General features: G+C 24.9%; 1 protein-coding gene across 1 annotated transcript; it reads right to left on the minus strand.

The window, feature by feature from the left end:
- Positions 1–18,325: 18,325 nt before the first annotated feature.
- LOC149054688 (uncharacterized) lies at positions 18,326–21,781 on the minus strand. The gene is made up of 3 exons (XM_089230183.1): positions 21,604–21,781; positions 18,990–19,152; positions 18,326–18,887 (listed from the first exon to the last, which is right to left on the minus strand). The coding sequence occupies exons 1-3, from the start codon at positions 21,776–21,778 to the stop codon at positions 18,326–18,328; spliced, it is 900 nt and encodes a 299-aa protein (XP_089086309.1). The 5' UTR covers positions 21,779–21,781.
- Positions 21,782–22,250: the final 469 nt, after the last annotated feature.

Below are 22,250 nucleotides of genomic sequence, written 5' to 3' on the forward strand. Positions count from 1 at the left end.
TATTTCCAACTTAATGTTTATTAATATTAATGGTCCTCCATTAGAAAAATGGGACCCCAAAGACTATGTGAAATCGTGGATGGTTAGTCATAGATCTGCAGAAGACACTAGAACCAAATTATGTCGACCAGCTATTGTTGCAAATAGTGAAAACAAATCAAACCTTAGGAAAATACTTTAAACAAATTAAAAAAAAAATAAAAAAGATAAATCGTATTATATTATAAATTGTTAAAAAAATTTATTGTTTTTAATTTAGTATATTGTAACACATAAATAAAAGTTGTAGTTCGAGCGAAGCGAGAAAATTTTTTTTAGTTCCTACCTGGTCGATTTCTTCATTATATATATCTACGTGAATAAGGCGTATACCCATGGTTTATTTTAGCAATACATCACTGCCCAAATGTATTGTAAAGACTTGTTCTAGATGTAAAATAATGTGAACTTAACGATAAAAATATAAAAAGTATGATTAGTTTAATAGAAATGACTTAAGACGATATTTAGCGGATTCATCACCTGTAATTCAAAATTTTTTTACGACCTTTTATGTTCACCCAAATGTATTGTAAAAACTTGTTTTAGATGTAAAATTATGTGAACTTAACGATAAAAATATAAAAAGTATGATTAGGTCAATACAATTGACTTTAAACGATATTTAGCAGAATTATCACCATTTTTTACCAAATTTATTTTCTATTTTTTTTATTCACCCAAATGTATTGTAAAGACGTGTTTTAGATGTAAAATTATGTGAACTTAACGATAAAAATATAAAAAGTATGATTAGGTCAATACAAATGACTTTAAACGATATTTAGCGGAATTATCACCATTTTTTACCAAATTTTTTCTCAAATTTTTTTTCTATTTTTTGTATTCACCCAAATGTATTGTAAATACGTTTTTTAGATGTAAAATAATGTGAACTTAACGTTAAATATATAAAAAGTATGATTAGTTTAATAGAAATGACTTAAGACGATATTTAGCGGATTCATCACCTGTATTTCAAAATTTTTTTACGACCTTTTATATTCACCCAAATGTATTGTAAAGACGTGTTTTAGATGTAAAATTATGTGAACTTAACGATAAAAATATAAAAAGTATGATTAGTTCAATACAAATGACTTTAAACGATATTTAGCGGAATTATCACCATTTTTTACCAAATTTTTTCCCAAATTTTTTTTCTATTTTTTGTATTCATCCAGATGTATTGTAAATACGTGTTTTAGATTTAAAATAATGTGAACTTAACGTTAAAAATATAAAAAGTATGATTAATTCAATACAAATGACTTTAAACGATATTTAGCGGAATTATCACCATTTTTTACCAAATTTTTTCCCAAATTTTTTTGCTATTTTTTGTATTCATCCAGATGTATTGTAAATACGTGTTTTAGATGTAAAATAATGTGAACTTAACGATAAAAATATAAAAAGTATGATTAGTTTAATAGAAATGACTTAAAACGATATTTTGCGGATTCATCACCTGTAATTCAAAATTTTTTTACGACCTTTTATGTTCACCCAAACGTATTGTAAAGACTTGTTTTAGATGTAAAATTATGTGAACTTAACGATAAAAATATAAAAAGTATGATTAGTTCAATACAAATGACTTTAAACGATATTTAGCGGAATTATCACCATTTTTTACCAAATTTTTTTTCTATTTTTTGTATTCATCCAGATGTATTGTAAAAACGTGTTTTAGATTTAAAATAATGTGAACTTAACGTTAAAAATATAAAAAGTATGATTAGTTCAATACAAATGACATTAAACGATATTTAGCGGAATTATCACCATTTTTTACCAAATTTTTTTCAAATTTATTTTCTATTTTTTGTATTCATCCAAATGTATTGTAAATACGTGTTTTAGATTTAAAATAATGTGAACTTAACGTTAAAAATATAAAAAGTATGATTAGTTCAATACAAATGTTTTAATCGATATTTAGCGGAATTATCACCATTTTTTACCAAATTTTTTCCCAAATTTTTTTGCTATTTTTTGTATTCATCCAAATGTATTGAAAATACGTGTTTTAGATGTAAAATAATGTGAACTTAACGATAAAAATTTAAAAATTATGATTAGTTTAATAGAAATGACTTAAGACGAAATTTAGCGGATTCATCACCTGTTTTTCAAAATTTATTTTCTATTTTTTGTATTCATCCAAATGTATTGTAAATACGTGTTTTAGATGTAAAATAATGTGAAGTTAACGATAAAAATATAAAAAGTATGATTAGTTCAATACAAATGACTTTAATCGATATTTAGCGGAATTATCACCATTTTTTACCAAATTTTTTCCCAAATTTTTTTGCTATTTTTTGTATTCATCCAGATGTATTGTAAATACGTGTTTTAGATGTAAAATAATGTGAACTTAACGATAAAAATATAAAAAGTATGATTAGTTTAATAGAAATGACTTAAAACGATATTTTGCGGATTCATCACCTGTAATTCAAAATTTTTTTACGACCTTTTATGTTCACCCAAACGTATTGTAAAGACTTGTTTTAGATGTAAAATTATGTGAACTTAACGATAAAAATATAAAAAGTATGATTAGTCCAATACAAATGACTTTAAACGATATTTAGCGGAATTATCACCATTTTTTACCAAATTTTTTCCCAAATTTTTTTTCTATTTTTTGTATTCATCCAGATGTATTGTAAATACGTGTTTTAGATTTAAAATAATGTGAACTTAACGTTAAAAATATAAAAAGTATGATTAGTTCAATACAAATGACTTTAAACGATATTTAGCGGAATTATCACCATTTTTTACCAAATTTTTTTCAAATTTATTTTCTATTTTTTGTATTCATCCAAATGTATTGTAAATACGTGTTTTAGATTTAAAATAATGTGAACTTAACGTTAAAAATATAAAAAGTATGATTAGTTCAATACAAATGTTTTAATCGATATTTAGCGGAATTATCACCATTTTTTACCAAATTTTTTCCCAAATTTTTTTGCTATTTTTTGTATTCATCCAAATGTATTGTAAATACGTGTTTTAGATGTAAAATAATGTGAACTTAACGATAAAAATTTAAAAATTATGATTAGTTTAATAGAAATGACTTAAGACGAAATTTAGCGGATTCATCACCTGTTTTTCAAAATTTTTTTACGACCTTTTATGTTCACCCAAATGTATTGTAAAGACTTGTTTTAGATGTAAAATTATGTGAAATTAACGATAAAAATATAAAAAGTATGATTAGTTCAATACAATTGACTTTAAACGATATTTAGCGGAATTATCACCATTTTTTACCAAATTTTTTCCCAAATTTATTTTCCATTTTTTGTATTCATCCAAATGTATTGTAAATACGTGTTTTAGATGTAAAATAATGTGAAGTTAACGATAAAAATATAAAAAGTATGATTAGTTCAATACAAATGACTTTAATCGATATTTAGCGGAATTATCACCATTTTTTACCAAATTTTTCCCCAAATTTTTTTTCTATTTTTTGTATTCACCCAAATGTATTGTAAATACGTTTTTTAGATGTAAAATAATGTGAACTTAACGTTAAATATATAAAAAGTATGATTAGTTTAATAGAAATGACTTAAGACGATATTTAGCGGATTCATCACCTGTATTTCAAAATTTTTTTACGACCTTTTATATTCACCCAAATGTATTGTAAAGACGTGTTTTAGATGTAAAATTATGTGAACTTAACGATAAAAATATAAAAACTATGATTAGTTCAATACAAATGACTTTAAACGATATTTAGCGTAATTATCACCATTTTTTACCAAATTTTTTCCCAAATTTTTTTTCTATTTTTTGTATTCATCCAGATGTATTGTAAATACGTGTTTTAGATTTAAAATAATGTGAACTTAACGTTAAAAATATAAAAAGTATGATTAGTTCAATACAAATGACTTTAAACGATATTTAGCGGAATTATCACCATTTTTTACCAAATTTTTTTCAAATTTATTTTCTATTTTTTGTATTCATCCAAATGTATTGTAAATACGTGTTTTAGATTTAAAATAATGTGAACTTAACGTTAAAAATATAAAAAGTTTGATTAGTTCAATACAAATGTTTTAATCGATATTTAGCGGAATTATCACCATTTTTTACCAAATTTTTTCCCAAATTTTTTTGCTATTTTTTGTATTCATCCAAATGTATTGTAAATACGTGTTTTAGATGTAAAATAATGTGAACTTAACGATAAAAATTTAAAAATTATGATTAGTTTAATAGAAATGACTTAAGACGAAATTTAGCGGATTCATCACCTGTTTTTCAAAATTTTTTATCACCTTTTATGTTCACCCAAATGTATTGTAAAGACTTGTTTTAGATGTAAAATTATGTGAAATTAACGATAAAAATATAAAAAGTATGATTAGTTCAATACAATTGACTTTAAACGATATTTAGCGGAATTATCACCATTTTTTACCAAATTTTTTCCCAAATTTATTTTCTATTTTTTGTATTCATCCAAATGTATTGTAAATACGTGTTTTAGATGTAAAATAATGTGAAGTTAACGATAAAAATATAAAAAGTATGATTAGTTCAATACAAATGACTTTAATCGATATTTAGCGGAATTATCACCATTTTTTACCAAATTTTTTCTCAAATTTTTTTTCTATTTTTCGTATTCACCCAAATGTATTGTAAAGACGTGTTTTAGATGTAAAATTATGTGAACTTAACGATAAAAATATAAAAAGTATGATTAGTTCAATACAAATGACATTAAACGATATTTAGCGGAATTATCACCATTTTTTACCAAATTTTTTCCCAAATTTTTTTTCTATTTTTTGTATTCTCCCAAATGTACTGTAAATACGTGTTTTAGATGTAAAATAATGTGAACTTAACGATAAAAATATAAAAAGTATGATTAGTTCAATACAAATGACTTTAATCGATATTTAGCGGAATTATCACCATTTTTTACCAAATTTTTCCCCAAATTTTTTTTCTATTTTTTGTATTCACCCAAATGTATTGTAAATACGTTTTTTAGATGTAAAATAATGTGAACTTAACCTTAAATATATAAAAAGTATAATTAGTTTAATAGAAATGACTTAAGACGATATTTAGCGGATTCATCACCTGTATTTCAAAATTTTTTTACGACCTTTTATATTCACCCAAATGTATTGTAAAGACGTGTTTTAGATGTAAAATAATGTGAACTTAACGATAAAAATATAAAAAGTATGATTAGTTTAATAGAAATGACTTAAAACGATATTTTGCGGATTCATCACCTGTAATTCAAAATTTTTTTACGACCTTTTATGTTCACCCAAACGTATTGTAAAGACTTGTTTTAGATGTAAAATTATGTGAAATTAACGATAAAAATATAAAAAGTATGATTAGTTCAATACAATTGACTTTTAACGATATTTAGCGGAATTATCACCATTTTTTACCAAATTTTTTTTCTATTTTTTGTATTCACCCAAATGTATTATAAATACGTTTTTTAGATGTAAAATAATGTGAACTTAACGTTAAATATATAAAAAGTATGATTAGTTCAATACAAATGACTTTAAACGATATTTAGCGGAATTATCACCATTTTTTACCAAATTTTTTCCCAAATTTTTTTTCTATTTTTTGTATTCATCCAGATGTATTGTAAATACGTGTCTTAGATTTAAAGTAATGTGAACTTAACGTTAAAAATATAAAAAGTATGATTAGTTCAATACAAATGACTTTAAACGATATTTAGCGGAATTATCACCATTCTTTACCAAATTTTTTTCCAAATTTTTTTTCTATTTTTGTATTCATCCAAATGTATTGTAAATACGTGTTTTAGATTTAAAATAATGTGAACTTAACGTTAAAAATATAAAAAGTATGATTAGTTCAATACAAATGACATTAAACGATATTTAGCGGAATTATCACCATTTTTTACCAAATTTTTTCCCAAATTTTTTTTCCATTTTTTGTATTCTCCCAAATGTATTGTAAATACGTGTTTTAGATGTAAAATAATGTGAACTTAACGATAAAAATATAAAAAGTATGATTAGTTTAATAGAAATGACTTAAAACGATATTTTGCGGATTCATCACCTGTAATTCAAAATTTTTTTACGACCTTTTATGTTCACCCAAACGTATTGTAAAGACTTGTTTTAGATGTAAAATTATGTGAACTTAACGATAATAATATAAAAAGTATGATTAGTTCAATACAATTGACTTTAAACGATATTTAGCGGAATTATCACCATTTTTTACCAAATTTTTTCCCAAATTTTTTTTCTATTTTTTGTATTCTCCCAAATGTATTGTAAATACGTGTTTTAGATGTAAAATAATGTGAACTTAACGATAAAAATATAAAAAGTATGATTAGTTTAATAGAAATGACTTAAAACGATATTTAGCGGATTCATCACCTGTAATTCAAAATTTTTTTACGACCTTTTATATTCACCCAAATGTATTGTAAAGACGTGTTTTAGATGTAAAATTATGTGAACTTAACGATAAAAATATAAAAATTATGATTAGTTTAATAGAAATGACTTAAAACGATATTTTGCGGATTCATCACCTGTAATTCAAAATTTTTTTACGACCTTTTATGTTCACCCAAACGTATTGTAAAGACTTGTTTTAGATGTAAAATTATGTGAACTTAACGATAAAAATATAAAAAGTATGATTAGTTCAATACAAATGACTTTAAACGATATTTAGCGGAATTATCACCATTTTTTACCAAATTTTTTTTCTATTTTTTGTATTCATCCAGAGGTATTGTAAATACGTGTTTTAGATTTAAAATAATGTGAACTTAACGTTAAAAATATAAAAAGTATGATTAGTTCAATACAAATGACATTAAACGATATTTAGCGGAATTATCACCATTTTTTACCAAATTTTTTTCAAATTTATTTTCTATTTTTTGTATTCATCCAAATGTATTGTAAATACGTGTTTTAGATTTAAAATAATGTGAACTTAACGTTAAAAATATAAAAAGTATGATTAGTTCAATACAAATGTTTTAATCGATATTTAGCGGAATTATCACCATTTTTTACCAAATTTTTCCCCAAATTTTTTTTCTATTTTTTGTATTCACCCAAATGTATTGTAAATACGTTTTTTAGATGTAAAATAATGTGAACTTAACGTTAAATATATAAAAAGTATGATTAGTTTAATAGAAATGACTTAAGACGATATTTAGCGGATTCATCACCTGTATTTCAAAATTTTTTTACGACCTTTTATATTCACCCAAATGTATTGTAAAGACGTGTTTTAGATGTAAAATTATGTGAACTTAACGATAAAAATATAAAAACTATGATTAGTTCAATACAAATGACTTTAAACGATATTTAGCGGAATTATCACCATTTTTTACCAAATTTTTTCCCAAATTTTTTTTCTATTTTTTGTATTCATCCAGATGTATTGTAAATACGTGTTTTAGATTTAAAATAATGTGAACTTAACGTTAAAAATATAAAAAGTATGATTAGTTCAATACAAATGACTTTAAACGATATTTAGCGGAATTATCACCATTTTTTACCAAATTTTTTTCAAATTTATTTTCTATTTTTTGTATTCATCCAAATGTATTGTAAATACGTGTTTTAGATTTAAAATAATGTGAACTTAACGTTAAAAATATAAAAAGTTTGATTAGTTCAATACAAATGTTTTAATCGATATTTAGCGGAATTATCACCATTTTTTACCAAATTTTTTCCCAAATTTTTTTGCTATTTTTTGTATTCATCCAAATGTATTGTAAATACGTGTTTTAGATGTAAAATAATGTGAACTTAACGATAAAAATTTAAAAATTATGATTAGTTTAATAGAAATGACTTAAGACGAAATTTAGCGGATTCATCACCTGTTTTTCAAAATTTTTTATCACCTTTTATGTTCACCCAAATGTATTGTAAAGACTTGTTTTAGATGTAAAATTATGTGAAATTAACGATAAAAATATAAAAAGTATGATTAGTTCAATACAATTGACTTTAAACGATATTTAGCGGAATTATCACCATTTTTTACCAAATTTTTTCCCAAATTTATTTTCTATTTTTTGTATTCATCCAAATGTATTGTAAAGACGTGTTTTAGATGTAAAATTATGTGAACTTAACGATAAAAATATAAAAAGTATGATTAGTTCAATACAAATGACATTAAACGATATTTAGCGGAATTATCACCATTTTTTACCAAATTTTTTCCCAAATTTTTTTTCTATTTTTTGTATTCTCCCAAATGTATTGTAAATACGTGTTTTAGATGTAAAATAATGTGAACTTAACGATAAAAATATAAAAAGTATGATTAGTTCAATACAAATGACTTTAATCGATATTTAGCGGAATTATCACCATTTTTTACCAAATTTTTCCCCAAATTTTTTTTCTATTTTTTGTATTCACCCAAATGTATTGTAAATACGTTTTTTAGATGTAAAATAATGTGAACTTAACCTTAAATATATAAAAAGTATGATTAGTTTAATAGAAATGACTTAAGACGATATTTAGCGGATTCATCACCTGTATTTCAAAATTTTTTTACGACCTTTTATATTCACCCAAATGTATTGTAAAGACGTGTTTTAGATGTAAAATAATGTGAACTTAACGATAAAAATATAAAAAGTATGATTAGTTTAATAGAAATGACTTAAAACGATATTTTGCGGATTCATCACCTGTAATTCAAAATTTTTTTACGACCTTTTATGTTCACCCAAACGTATTGTAAAGACTTGTTTTAGATGTAAAATTATGTGAAATTAACGATAAAAATATAAAAAGTATGATTAGTTCAATACAATTGACTTTAAACGATATTTAGCGGAATTATCACCATTTTTTACCAAATTTTTTTTCTATTTTTTGTATTCACCCAAATGTATTATAAATACGTTTTTTAGATGTAAAATAATGTGAACTTAACGTTAAATATATAAAAAGTATGATTAGTTCAATACAAATGACTTTAAACGATATTTAGCGGAATTATCACCATTTTTTACCAAATTTTTTCCCAAATTTTTTTTCTATTTTTTGTATTCATCCAGATGTATTGTAAATACGTGTTTTAGATTTAAAGTAATGTGAACTTAACGTTAAAAATATAAAAAGTATGATTAGTTCAATACAAATGACTTTAAACGATATTTAGCGGAATTATCACCATTCTTTACCAAATTTTTTTCCAAATTTTTTTTCTATTTTTGTATTCATCCAAATGTATTGTAAATACGTGTTTTAGATTTAAAATAATGTGAACTTAACGTTAAAAATATAAAAAGTATGATTAGTTCAATACAAATGACATTAAACGATATTTAGCGGAATTATCACCATTTTTTACCAAATTTTTTCCCAAATTTTTTTTCCATTTTTTGTATTCTCCCAAATGTATTGTAAATACGTGTTTTAGATGTAAAATAATGTGAACTTAACGATAAAAATATAAAAAGTATGATTAGTTTAATAGAAATGACTTAAAACGATATTTTGCGGATTCATCACCTGTAATTCAAAATTTTTTTACGACCTTTTATGTTCACCCAAACGTATTGTAAAGACTTGTTTTAGATGTAAAATTATGTGAACTTAACGATAATAATATAAAAAGTATGATTAGTTCAATACAATTGACTTTAAACGATATTTAGCGGAATTATCACCATTTTTTACCAAATTTTTTCCCAAATTTTTTTTCTATTTTTTGTATTCTCCCAAATGTATTGTAAATACGTGTTTTAGATGTAAAATAATGTGAACTTAACGATAAAAATATAAAAAGTATGATTAGTTTAATAGAAATGACTTAAAACGATATTTAGCGGATTCATCACCTGTAATTCAAAATTTTTTTACGACCTTTTATATTCACCCAAATGTATTGTAAAGACGTGTTTTAGATGTAAAATTATGTGAACTTAACGATAAAAATATAAAAATTATGATTAGTTTAATAGAAATGACTTAAAACGATATTTTGCGGATTCATCACCTGTAATTCAAAATTTTTTTACGACCTTTTATGTTCACCCAAACGTATTGTAAAGACTTGTTTTAGATGTAAAATTATGTGAACTTAACGATAAAAATATAAAAAGTATGATTAGTTCAATACAAATGACTTTAAACGATATTTAGCGGAATTATCACCATTTTTTACCAAATTTTTTTTCTATTTTTTGTATTCATCCAGATGTATTGTAAATACGTGTTTTAGATTTAAAATAATGTGAACTTAACGTTAAAAATATAAAAAGTATGATTAGTTCAATACAAATGACATTAAACGATATTTAGCGGAATTATCACCATTTTTTACCAAATTTTTTTCAAATTTATTTTCTATTTTTTGTATTCATCCAAATGTATTGTAAATACGTGTTTTAGATTTAAAATAATGTGAACTTAACGTTAAAAATATAAAAAGTATGATTAGTTCAATACAAATGTTTTAATCGATATTTAGCGGAATTATCACCATTTTTTACCAAATTTTTTCCCAAATTTTTTTGCTATTTTTTGTATTCATCCAAATGTATTGAAAATACGTGTTTTAGATGTAAAATAATGTGAACTTAACGATAAAAATTTAAAAATTATGATTAGTTTAATAGAAATGACTTAAGACGAAATTTAGCGGATTCATCACCTGTTTTTCAAAATTTATTTTCTATTTTTTGTATTCATCCAAATGTATTGTAAATACGTGTTTTAGATGTAAAATAATGTGAAGTTAACGATAAAAATATAAAAAGTATGATTAGTTCAATACAAATGACTTTAATCGATATTTAGCGGAATTATCACCATTTTTTACCAAATTTTTTCCCAAATTTTTTTGCTATTTTTTGTATTCATCCAGATGTATTGTAAATACGTGTTTTAGATGTAAAATAATGTGAACTTAACGATAAAAATATAAAAAGTATGATTAGTTTAATAGAAATGACTTAAAACGATATTTTGCGGATTCATCACCTGTAATTCAAAATTTTTTTACGACCTTTTATGTTCACCCAAACGTATTGTAAAGACTTGTTTTAGATGTAAAATTATGTGAACTTAACGATAAAAATATAAAAAGTATGATTAGTCCAATACAAATGACTTTAAACGATATTTAGCGGAATTATCACCATTTTTTACCAAATTTTTTCCCAAATTTTTTTTCTATTTTTTGTATTCATCCAGATGTATTGTAAATACGTGTTTTAGATTTAAAATAATGTGAACTTAACGTTAAAAATATAAAAAGTATGATTAGTTCAATACAAATGACTTTAACCGATATTTAGCGGAATTATCACCATTTTTTACCAAATTTTTTTCAAATTTATTTTCTATTTTTTGTATTCATCCAAATGTATTGTAAATACGTGTTTTAGATTTAAAATAATGTGAACTTAACGTTAAAAATATAAAAAGTATGATTAGTTCAATACAAATGTTTTAATCGATATTTAGCGGAATTATCACCATTTTTTACCAAATTTTTTCCCAAATTTTTTTGCTATTTTTTGTATTCATCCAAATGTATTGTAAATACGTGTTTTAGATGTAAAATAATGTGAACTTAACGATAAAAATTTAAAAATTATGATTAGTTTAATAGAAATGACTTAAGACGAAATTTAGCGGATTCATCACCTGTTTTTCAAAATTTTTTTACGACCTTTTATGTTCACCCAAATGTATTGTAAAGACTTGTTTTAGATGTAAAATTATGTGAAATTAACGATAAAAATATAAAAAGTATGATTAGTTCAATACAATTGACTTTAAACGATATTTAGCGGAATTATCACCATTTTTTACCAAATTTTTTCCCAAATTTATTTTCCATTTTTTGTATTCATCCAAATGTATTGTAAATACGTGTTTTAGATGTAAAATAATGTGAAGTTAACGATAAAAATATAAAAAGTATGATTAGTTCAATACAAATGACTTTAATCGATATTTAGCGGAATTATCACCATTTTTTACCAAATTTTTCCCCAAATTTTTTTTCTATTTTTTGTATTCACCCAAATGTATTGTAAATACGTTTTTTAGATGTAAAATAATGTGAACTTAACGTTAAATATATAAAAAGTATGATTAGTTTAATAGAAATGACTTAAGACGATATTTAGCGGATTCATCACCTGTATTTCAAAATTTTTTTACGACCTTTTATATTCACCCAAATGTATTGTAAAGACGTGTTTTAGATGTAAAATTATGTGAACTTAACGATAAAAATATAAAAACTATGATTACTTCAATACAAATGACTTTAAACGATATTTAGCGGAATTATCACCATTTTTTACCAAATTTTTTCCCAAATTTTTTTTCTATTTTTTGTATTCATCCAGATGTATTGTAAATACGTGTTTTAGATTTAAAATAATGTGAACTTAACGTTAAAAATATAAAAAGTATGATTAGTTCAATACAAATGACTTTAAACGATATTTAGCGGAATTATCACCATTTTTTACCAAATTTTTTTCAAATTTATTTTCTATTTTTTGTATTCATCCAAATGTATTGTAAATACGTGTTTTAGATTTAAAATAATGTGAACTTAACGATAAAAATTTAAAAATTATGATTAGTTTAATAGAAATGACTTAAGACGAAATTTAGCGGATTCATCACCTGTTTTTCAAAATTTTTTATCACCTTTTATGTTCACCCAAATGTATTGTAAAGACTTGTTTTAGATGTAAAATTATGTGAAATTAACGATAAAAATATAAAAAGTATGATTAGTTCAATACAATTGACTTTAAACGATATTTAGCGGAATTATCACCATTTTTTACCAAATTTTTTCCCAAATTTATTTTCTATTTTTTGTATTCATCCAAATGTATTGTAAATACGTGTTTTAGATGTAAAATAATGTGAAGTTAACGATAAAAATATAAAAAGTATGATTAGTTCAATACAAATGACTTTAATCGATATTTAGCGGAATTATCACCATTTTTTACCAAATTTTTTCTCAAATTTTTTTTCTATTTTTCGTATTCACCCAAATGTATTGTAAAGACGTGTTTTAGATGTAAAATTATGTGAACTTAACGATAAAAATATAAAAAGTATGATTAGTTCAATACAAATGACATTAAACGATATTTAGCGGAATTATCACCATTTTTTACCAAATTTTTTCCCAAATTTTTTTTCTATTTTTTGTATTCTCCCAAATGTATTGTAAATACGTGTTTTAGATGTAAAATAATGTGAACTTAACGATAAAAATATAAAAAGTATGATTAGTTCAATACAAATGACTTTAATCGATATTTAGCGGAATTATCACCATTTTTTACCAAATTTTTCCCCAAATTTTTTTTCTATTTTTTGTATTCACCCAAATGTATTGTAAATACGTTTTTTAGATGTAAAATAATGTGAACTTAACCTTAAATATATAAAAAGTATGATTAGTTTAATAGAAATGACTTAAGACGATATTTAGCGGATTCATCACCTGTATTTCAAAATTTTTTTACGACCTTTTATATTCACCCAAATGTATTGTAAAGACGTGTTTTAGATGTAAAATAATGTGAACTTAACGATAAAAATATAAAAAGTATGATTAGTTTAATAGAAATGACTTAAAACGATATTTTGCGGATTCATCACCTGTAATTCAAAATTTTTTTACGACCTTTTATGTTCACCCAAACGTATTGTAAAGACTTGTTTTAGATGTAAAATTATGTGAAATTAACGATAAAAATATAAAAAGTATGATTAGTTCAATACAATTGACTTTAAACGATATTTAGCGGAATTATCACCATTTTTTACCAAATTTTTTCCCAAATTTTTTTTCTATTTTTTGTATTCATCCAGATGTATTGTAAATACGTGTTTTAGATTTAAAGTAATGTGAACTTAACGTTAAAAATATAAAAAGTATGATTAGTTCAATACAAATGACTTTAAACGATATTTAGCGGAATTATCACCATTTTTTACCAAATTTTTTTCCAAATTTTTTTTCTATTTTTGTATTCATCCAAATGTATTGTAAATACGTGTTTTAGATTTAAAATAATGTGAACTTAACGTTAAAAATATAAAAAGTATGATTAGTTCAATACAAATGACATTAAACGATATTTAGCGGAATTATCTCCATTTTTTACCAAATTTTTTCCCAAATTTTTTTTCCATTTTTTGTATTCTCCCAAATGTATTGTAAATACGTGTTTTAGATGTAAAATAATGTGAACTTAACGATAAAAATATAAAAAGTATGATTAGTTTAATAGAAATGACTTAAAACGATATTTTGCGGATTCATCACCTGTAATTCAAAATTTTTTTACGACCTTTTATGTTCACCCAAACGTATTGTAAAGACTTGTTTTAGATGTAAAATTATGTGAACTTAACGATAATAATATAAAAAGTATGATTAGTTCAATACAATTGACTTTAAACGATATTTAGCGGAATTATCACCATTTTTTACCAAATTTTTTCCCAAATTTATTTTCTATTTTTTGTATTCATCCAAATGTATTGTAAATACGTGTTTTAGATGTAAAATTATGTGAACTTAACGTTAAAAATATAAAAAGTATGATTAGTTTAATAGAAATGACTTAAGACGATATTTAGCGGATTCATCACCTGTATTTCAAAATTTTTTTACGACCTTTTATATTCACCCAAATGTATTGTAAAGACGTGTTTTAGATGTAAAATTATGTGAACTTAACGATAAAAATATAAAAAGTATGATTAGTTCAATACAAATGACTTTAAACGATATTTAGCGGAATTATCACCATTTTTTACCAAATTTTTTCCCAAATTTTTTTTTTTTTTTTGTATTCACCCAAATGTATTGTAAAGACGTGTTTTAGATGTAAAATTATGTGAACTTAACGATAAAAATATAAAAAGTATGATTAGTTCAATACAAATGACATTAAACGATATTTAGCGGAATTATCACCATTTTTTACCAAATTTTTTCCCGAATTTTTTTTCTATTTTTTGTATTCTCCCAAATGTATTGTAAATACGTGTTTTAGATGTAAAATAATGTGAACTTAACGATAAAAATATCAAAAGTATGATTAGTTTAATAGAAATGACTTAAGACGATATTTAGCGGATTCATCACCTGTATTTCAAAATTTTTTTACGACCTTTTATATTCACCCAAATGTATTGTAAAGACGTGTTTTAGATGTAAAATTATGTGAACTTAACGATAAAAATATAAAAAGTATGATTAGTTCAATACAAATGACTTTAAACGATATTTAGCTGAATTATCACCATTTTTTACCAAATTTTTTCCCAAATTTTTTTTCTATTTTTTGTATTCATCCAGATGTATTGTAAATACGTGTTTTAGATTTAAAATAATGTGAACTTAACGTTAAAAATATAAAAAGTATGATTAGTTCAATACAAATGACTTTAAACGATATTTAGCGGAATTATCACCATTTTTTACCAAATTTTTTCTCAAATTTTTTTTCTATTTTTTGTATTCACCCAAAACTCCACCCCACCACCTAATGTACAGCAGAGCGACATCCACTTACCCGCTTTTTTTGTTTGGTAGGTATACTCGTACTTATTTAGCAGGTCACAATATTATGACCACTTTTAATTGACATTATAATGAGATTCAAGTGTCTCAGTCACTAGACCAGATTAGTCCTACTGCTTAGACACTGCACTGCTCAAATTTAATTATATCGTAAACCGTAATAAATTATCAAACAAAATTTATAACAAATACTGTACACTGTTTTTTAGATATTCATTTAAAATACAGACAAATTCACACACATTTCTTTAATGTTGTTGGATCCAAAAATTGTAAACTTTCTTGGTAATTAAGTACTTTATTACTTTCCTACCTAATTTGAAATTTATATTTATCTAAAATTAAATAATTAAGAGAAATATATATAATTGAATTAATTTTCCATTTTATGGCTGGTATTGGTGTTTTTTAAAAAAAACTATTACGATCAGTGGCGTAGCCGAGGGGGGGGGCCATGGGTGTATGGCCCCTCCCTTGGAATTTTTATTGGTGATGTTTTAATCACGGTTATATCCTGTATATATATAGGTAATAAAATAATATAGTATTTATAAAAGTGATATTTATTATTTATTTTGTACTTTAAATTTTTATCAACGTTACCAAAATTATTGATAATGTTTTTGCCAATTCTTGTCTAAATTAATATACCACGGTTGTAGTAATACACTGATATCACACTACCACGGAATACCATCTACGTCTGTAATATTATCAAAATTATTGTGGAGGTAGCCGCGTTATGAATGTTATGATTGCGGTTGCCTCCAACTATGCACATTATCGTAGTATTATTATTAAGTCACTAAAATGATAACTAAAGACGCCGAATTCTGATAAATATTTATATTATATTTAAATAGCCCCCCCCCCCTTGATTGAGCTCCAGCTACGCTACTGATTACGATCATAAATAATTTGGACAATTCATTTGCATTTAAATAACTATATATTACCTACATTTTGTTCTGATAAAACATAGATCAACCTCATATAAATATTTTAGGCTTGGATCACACTATGCGTTTTGTCGGTTGCCGATTAATACAGTCCCGATCAACCGCAATCAGGAAGACCGGATCATATTATGCGTTTTATCGGTAACCGAATTCGGTGTAATGAGATTAAAAAGCACGCGAATCCTTTTTGTTTCGAAAAATGTTTATTATGAACTAAAATTCTATACTCGTTATTAATTTCGACGAATAGTATGTACAAGAATGATATTTTAAACGGAACAGTAATCACTAATGGGTCACCAGCATTCAGCAGTCAGCACACACAGCACCAGTGTGTTTCACGCAACTAGGCAGTGCAGCTTATAATATTTTTATAGATACTTAAATCGTACATACTTATATCGTATATCAGGTTAACAAAAATTTTTCATACATTTATTAAAATATAGTTCGCTTTTTATAACAGAAAGGTATTTATAAACGAATAAATAAGGTAAGTTTTAATTATTTTAGTAGGTACTGACTCTTATACATATATTTAAATATTATATTTATACAATTGAATTATTTAGTAGGTATAATGAGTAATCTCTCGAAAATACTTTGTATAGCTGAAGCTATGGGTGAGCTTGACTCACAAACAGTACCAAAGCGAAGAAAATATTGGGTCCATCCTTTAAGTACTGATAGTCAAGATGACAAAAGTTTTGATTTATTTTTGATAATATAAAAAAAATATCCAGAAAATTTTTTTAATTATTATCGAATGTCCATATCGTCTTTCGAGGAATTAGTGGAAAAAGTTCGCTATCGACTATCAAAAAAAAATACAACATTTCGAAATTCAATAACAGTCGAAAAAAGATTAACGGTTACATTAAGGTAAATAAATTTTTAATTGTTAATTTTTTATTACATATTACTAAAGGTTTTACAGTTTTACTAAATTTATCCGTCTTTACTATCATCAGTTTAATATGAAGGCTTTATTAAACAAGTTCAACTAATATAAGATATAAGTTTATGTAAGAAACTAGTTTTTTCTCCAAAATCTGTTTTTTTTTTAATCAAAGTTCTTTATTTTGATTCCTACTTAATTATTGATATTTGTTCTGAGAAAACCTAGAATATTGCGTTGCATTGCGTAGTGTACATTTTTTAAGCCAAATACCATTCATCTTTCCGAAACTTTAAAATACTAAAATGTAGGTACTTAACTCAGTATTGGCCTGGGCGTCTGGTACAGGCTTCCAAGGCCCCGAACTAGTTATTTTTTTTATACGAGGCTTAAATTCAATTAGTAAATTAATAAAAAAAAACAAAAAAAATTTATTCTGTTATTGAAAAATGTCCTTCATGTACACATTAATTATATCATTATAATTTTGAAAAACATTTGTTTAAAGTTTAAGTTATATAAATTAAAACACATATAGATTATAAAAAAAAAATAACGCAGTCAATAAAATACCAATAGTAACTTTCAATGGCGACTTAAAATATTATAATTATAATTAAATTATATTTTGCTACATCTGTACCTATAGTGCATAATGTGTGTTAATAAAAAAAAAAAAAATAATAAGTAAATCCATCCTTGGCAATAAAAAAAAATATTTACTTATAATCGTAATATGTATTCAAAAAAGAAATAAAATTTAATTCATTTGTGATTTATCAGATAAATCTTGATGAATATAAGTAGGTTGTGTTTGGTTGGAATTTATTGTATATTCTGGATACAATAAATGTTGATGTGGAACAGGTTGTGGAATATAGTTCAAAAGTGACGTAGGGTTCATTACTGGTAAATTTGCAGTTGACGTTTGATAACTATTATTAGGAATATCAATGGAATGCTGACCTAGTAGGTTTTGTGTGAACTGGTGTGGTTTATTTTGTTTTTTTTTTATCACATCTCTTAAATACTGAAGTGTGTGAACTTGAAAGTCCAACTTTTCTTCATCATTCAATTTTTTTACATAAGGAAGAAAAGTTAGGACGAGATTTTTATCAGGATTCTTATCTTCGTCTAAATGCTGTAAAAGACTCTGTTGAAAAGGATTTAATGTTGTTTTTTTTTTGTTAATAGAAGAAGCTTTAGAAAATGACACATTAACTGGATTTTCAGTTTCGTTGTCAATATCTTCATGGTCATTTAATTCTTCGTGATCATTGTGATTATTATCATTTTCTTCAGTTTCAAAATTACCAGTTGTTCTAAATAAAATATAAATATGTGTTCATACAAAAATTCAAACATTCTACCAGGATGGTAAAGTAGGTTTATTCTTATATTAGTATTTAATTATATTGACTTACTTCCTTTTTTTTACTGCTACGTTTAAAAAAGACATAGATTCGGCATAAGCATAAGGCTTTTTTTTGTTTGCTCCGGATCCACTTTTTACATTTTTTTCTTCTGATACATGTTTCATATATGCATCCCTAATATGTCTCCACTTTTTGTCTTTAACTTCTTTTACTGTGCAATTAAATACATATAATCAGGGCACAAATAATAATTATTTAACTACAAAAATAATTCCGTCAGTATATTACTAAGTATATTTTATGGAATTATATTGTAAAAAATACAAGTTCAAACGCTTATAAAAAAAATAATAGTCCGATTCTGAACGGAGCGACAAATGTGTTGGTTTTACAATTATGAGTGCTTTTTTTTTATTTAAAATTTATTTTTATTTGTCTGTCATCACCTTTTAGGACAGTAATTATGCTAGGATTTTCTTTCGAATCGATTTTGGTCTTTGGTGTAACAGTAACTCTAAAACAATAATTATCAAATGATCGTAAATACGTGACACTTTGACTAAATGTTTATAATGACATTTTTTTTTTTGTGTCTGTGTTCAGCATAACTAGTCGAAATAATGCTTCAATTTCAAACTTTGTGGGTGGTTTCTGATGTAAAAGTGAATATCCTTGGTGCATTATAGAGGTGAAAAGTAAACATTTTCCAACAGTTTTCAAAAAAATTAAGAAAAACAAAAAAAAAATGACGGAAAAACGGGAGTTTTTACGCAAAACCAGTTTTCGACCAAATCGATTTTTTTATATGGTTGTAATTCAAAAACTAATCACTGTAAACACTTGAAATTTTTACTAAATGTTTATGGTAGTGTCATCTATATACAGTTTAATTTTTGACTTTTTTTGAGTTATGTATAGACCACTGAAATTTTCGATTTTTATGAGCAATTTTTTTTGAAGGGTCGGTAAAAAAATTTTGGACGACCAAAACAACTTGAAAATTTAATACAAGGTACCTTATTAGTTGTTCTTATTGTAGCTAAAAAAAATTAAAAATCGTTAGACACTTTTTTTTATAAGTGTTTATACTTTACATTTTTACGAAATCTGTCAAGCAAATTTAAACTTACAATACTTTACTTCGTGGTAGTCGAAATTCTAAAATATAAAAATGTTAAAGAAATAACCGTGTTTCATGTAAAAGTTAATTTATCATCTCAGGTTCATGGGGGGGTCTGACCTCCAACCCCCCCCATGGATACGCCACTGCCTATCATTGCATTCAAATTTAATCCCATCCATTACAGTAACCTACTGTACAGCAGAGCGACATCTACGACTTACCCGCTTTTTTTAAATATCTATATTTTATTTTAATAAATTAATTTGATAATTTGCTTATTATTATTCCGCATACCTACCATATTATAAATTATAATGATTGTGTAAAAAATTATAATTAGGTATGCTATATAAAAATAAAATAATAAATACATTTAAAACCCACCTAATAACTTTTTTTCAGAATAAAATAAATGAGATATGTAACAGTAGGTTAAGAAAACAGTATTATATTATATATTATTATAATCGGTATAATTATTTGATTTTAACAGATTTCTAGCCACGGGTATAAATTTTGCAGCGTTACACTTTGATTTTCGCATTGGAAAAAATACAATTAATGGTATAGTTAAAGAAACGTGTAAAGTTCTTTGGTCAGAATTAAAAGAAACTGAAATGCCACAACCAACTAAAGAAACATGGCTGAAAATCTCTGAAGTATTTTATGAAAAAACCAATTTTCCAAATTGTTTGGGTGCTATAGATGGCAAGCACATAAGATGTAAAAATCCGAATAATGGGGGTTCACTCTATTATAACTATAAAAAATATTTTTCTATAGTGTTGATGGCAGTAGTGGATGCCAATTTTAATTTTATTGCTATTGATGTTGGATCCTATGGTCGGGAAGCTGATTCAAGTGTATTTCGAGAAAGTGCATTTGGTACAAAATTATACTCAAACTTACTCCAAATTCCCGAACCTAGTATATTGCCTTCAACTGAAAATAATATCCAACCGTATGTTTTTGTTGCGGATGAAGCATTTGGTCTTCATACAAATATATTAAGACCGTTTCCCGGTCGAGGTCTCAACGAAACTCGACGAATATTTAATTACAGACTTTCTAGGGCAAGAAGAACTGTTGAATGCGCATTCGGGGTGCTTGCAAATAAGTGGCGAGTATTACATACGCCAATTTTAGTGGAACCTCAATTTTGTGACGATATTGTTAAGGCGTGTTGTGTTCTTCATAACTTTGTCAGGAAAAGAGATGGGTGTAATTACGAAGAGGCTAATGAAAACTACGTAAATTTACATTTGAACGATATGGATCACCAAAGTAGAAACGTCAGTTCTCGAGGAATAGAAATTAGAGATAACTATGCTAACTATTTCATAAACGAAGGGGCAGTACCATTTCAGTACAGAGAATTTTAATAAGTTATTATATTTTTAAATTAAGTTTTATATAATTTGATCTTATATTATTTATAACTATTTAATTAGTAAAAGTATTTTATAACATGATATTATAATAAACTATATTATTATTATTATATGATATATAAATAATTTATAAGTTGAAAATACCTACCTTTAGATTCTTTTTCAGCTTCAGAAAAATTTTGCCATTCTTCTCCGTACAAAGATTCGGTTACTTTACGCCAACATGCTTTTTTTAAGTCTTTATTACTATATTCATTTGAAGTCATATTCCAAATACATGGGTAGTTTTGAACTTCCAAAATTAATTTTTCCGTATCAAACATAATTAATTATAAGACGAAAAAGTTAATTTTTACTTCAACTAAAATAATTTTTTTTCTAAATAGCTTTTCAAAAAACAATAAAATTATAAATGTTTTTTTTTTTAAAACAGTGACCGACGTTCCGCACAATGTGATCGGTTATATTGAAATGTATGTGCTATGATTTACATCCCGATCGGTATCGGGAAACGACAACCGCAACATGTTGCGGTCGCGTCCTGACGGTTGCCGAGAATCGGTCTAATTTGGTCGCGATATTGCGTTTTCCGTTTAATCATATTTTATTTTGGGTAATTGCGGTTTAATTACTGATCGGTCACCGATTCTCGGTAACCGACAAAACGCATAGTGTGATCCAAGCCTAACTATAGATCTCGTCAACTCCAGATAATGATCCATATCCATATCCATATAGTCAATTTATGTGTCACATAAAACATAGTAAACTATATTAATCTTTTAGACATAATCA

This window comes from Diuraphis noxia, unplaced genomic scaffold (genome assembly GCF_037042655.1).
Source record: "Diuraphis noxia isolate RWA-SAM2 unplaced genomic scaffold, SU_Dnox_SAM2 contig0006, whole genome shotgun sequence".
Classification (NCBI taxonomy): domain Eukaryota; kingdom Metazoa; phylum Arthropoda; class Insecta; order Hemiptera; family Aphididae; genus Diuraphis; species Diuraphis noxia.

Coding starts and splice junctions, on each gene's coding strand:
- LOC149054688 (XM_089230183.1), bottom strand. CDS start 21,778: ATGTTTGATACGGAAAAATTAATTTTGGAAGTTCAAAACTACCCATGT. Junction 19,153..21,603: donor AGCTGAAAAAGAATCTAAAG/GTAGGTATTTTC, acceptor TTAATTGCACAG/TAAAAGAAGTTAAAGACAAA. Junction 18,888..18,989: donor GTAGCAGTAAAAAAAAGGAA/GTAAGTCAATAT, acceptor TATTTTATTTAG/AACAACTGGTAATTTTGAAA.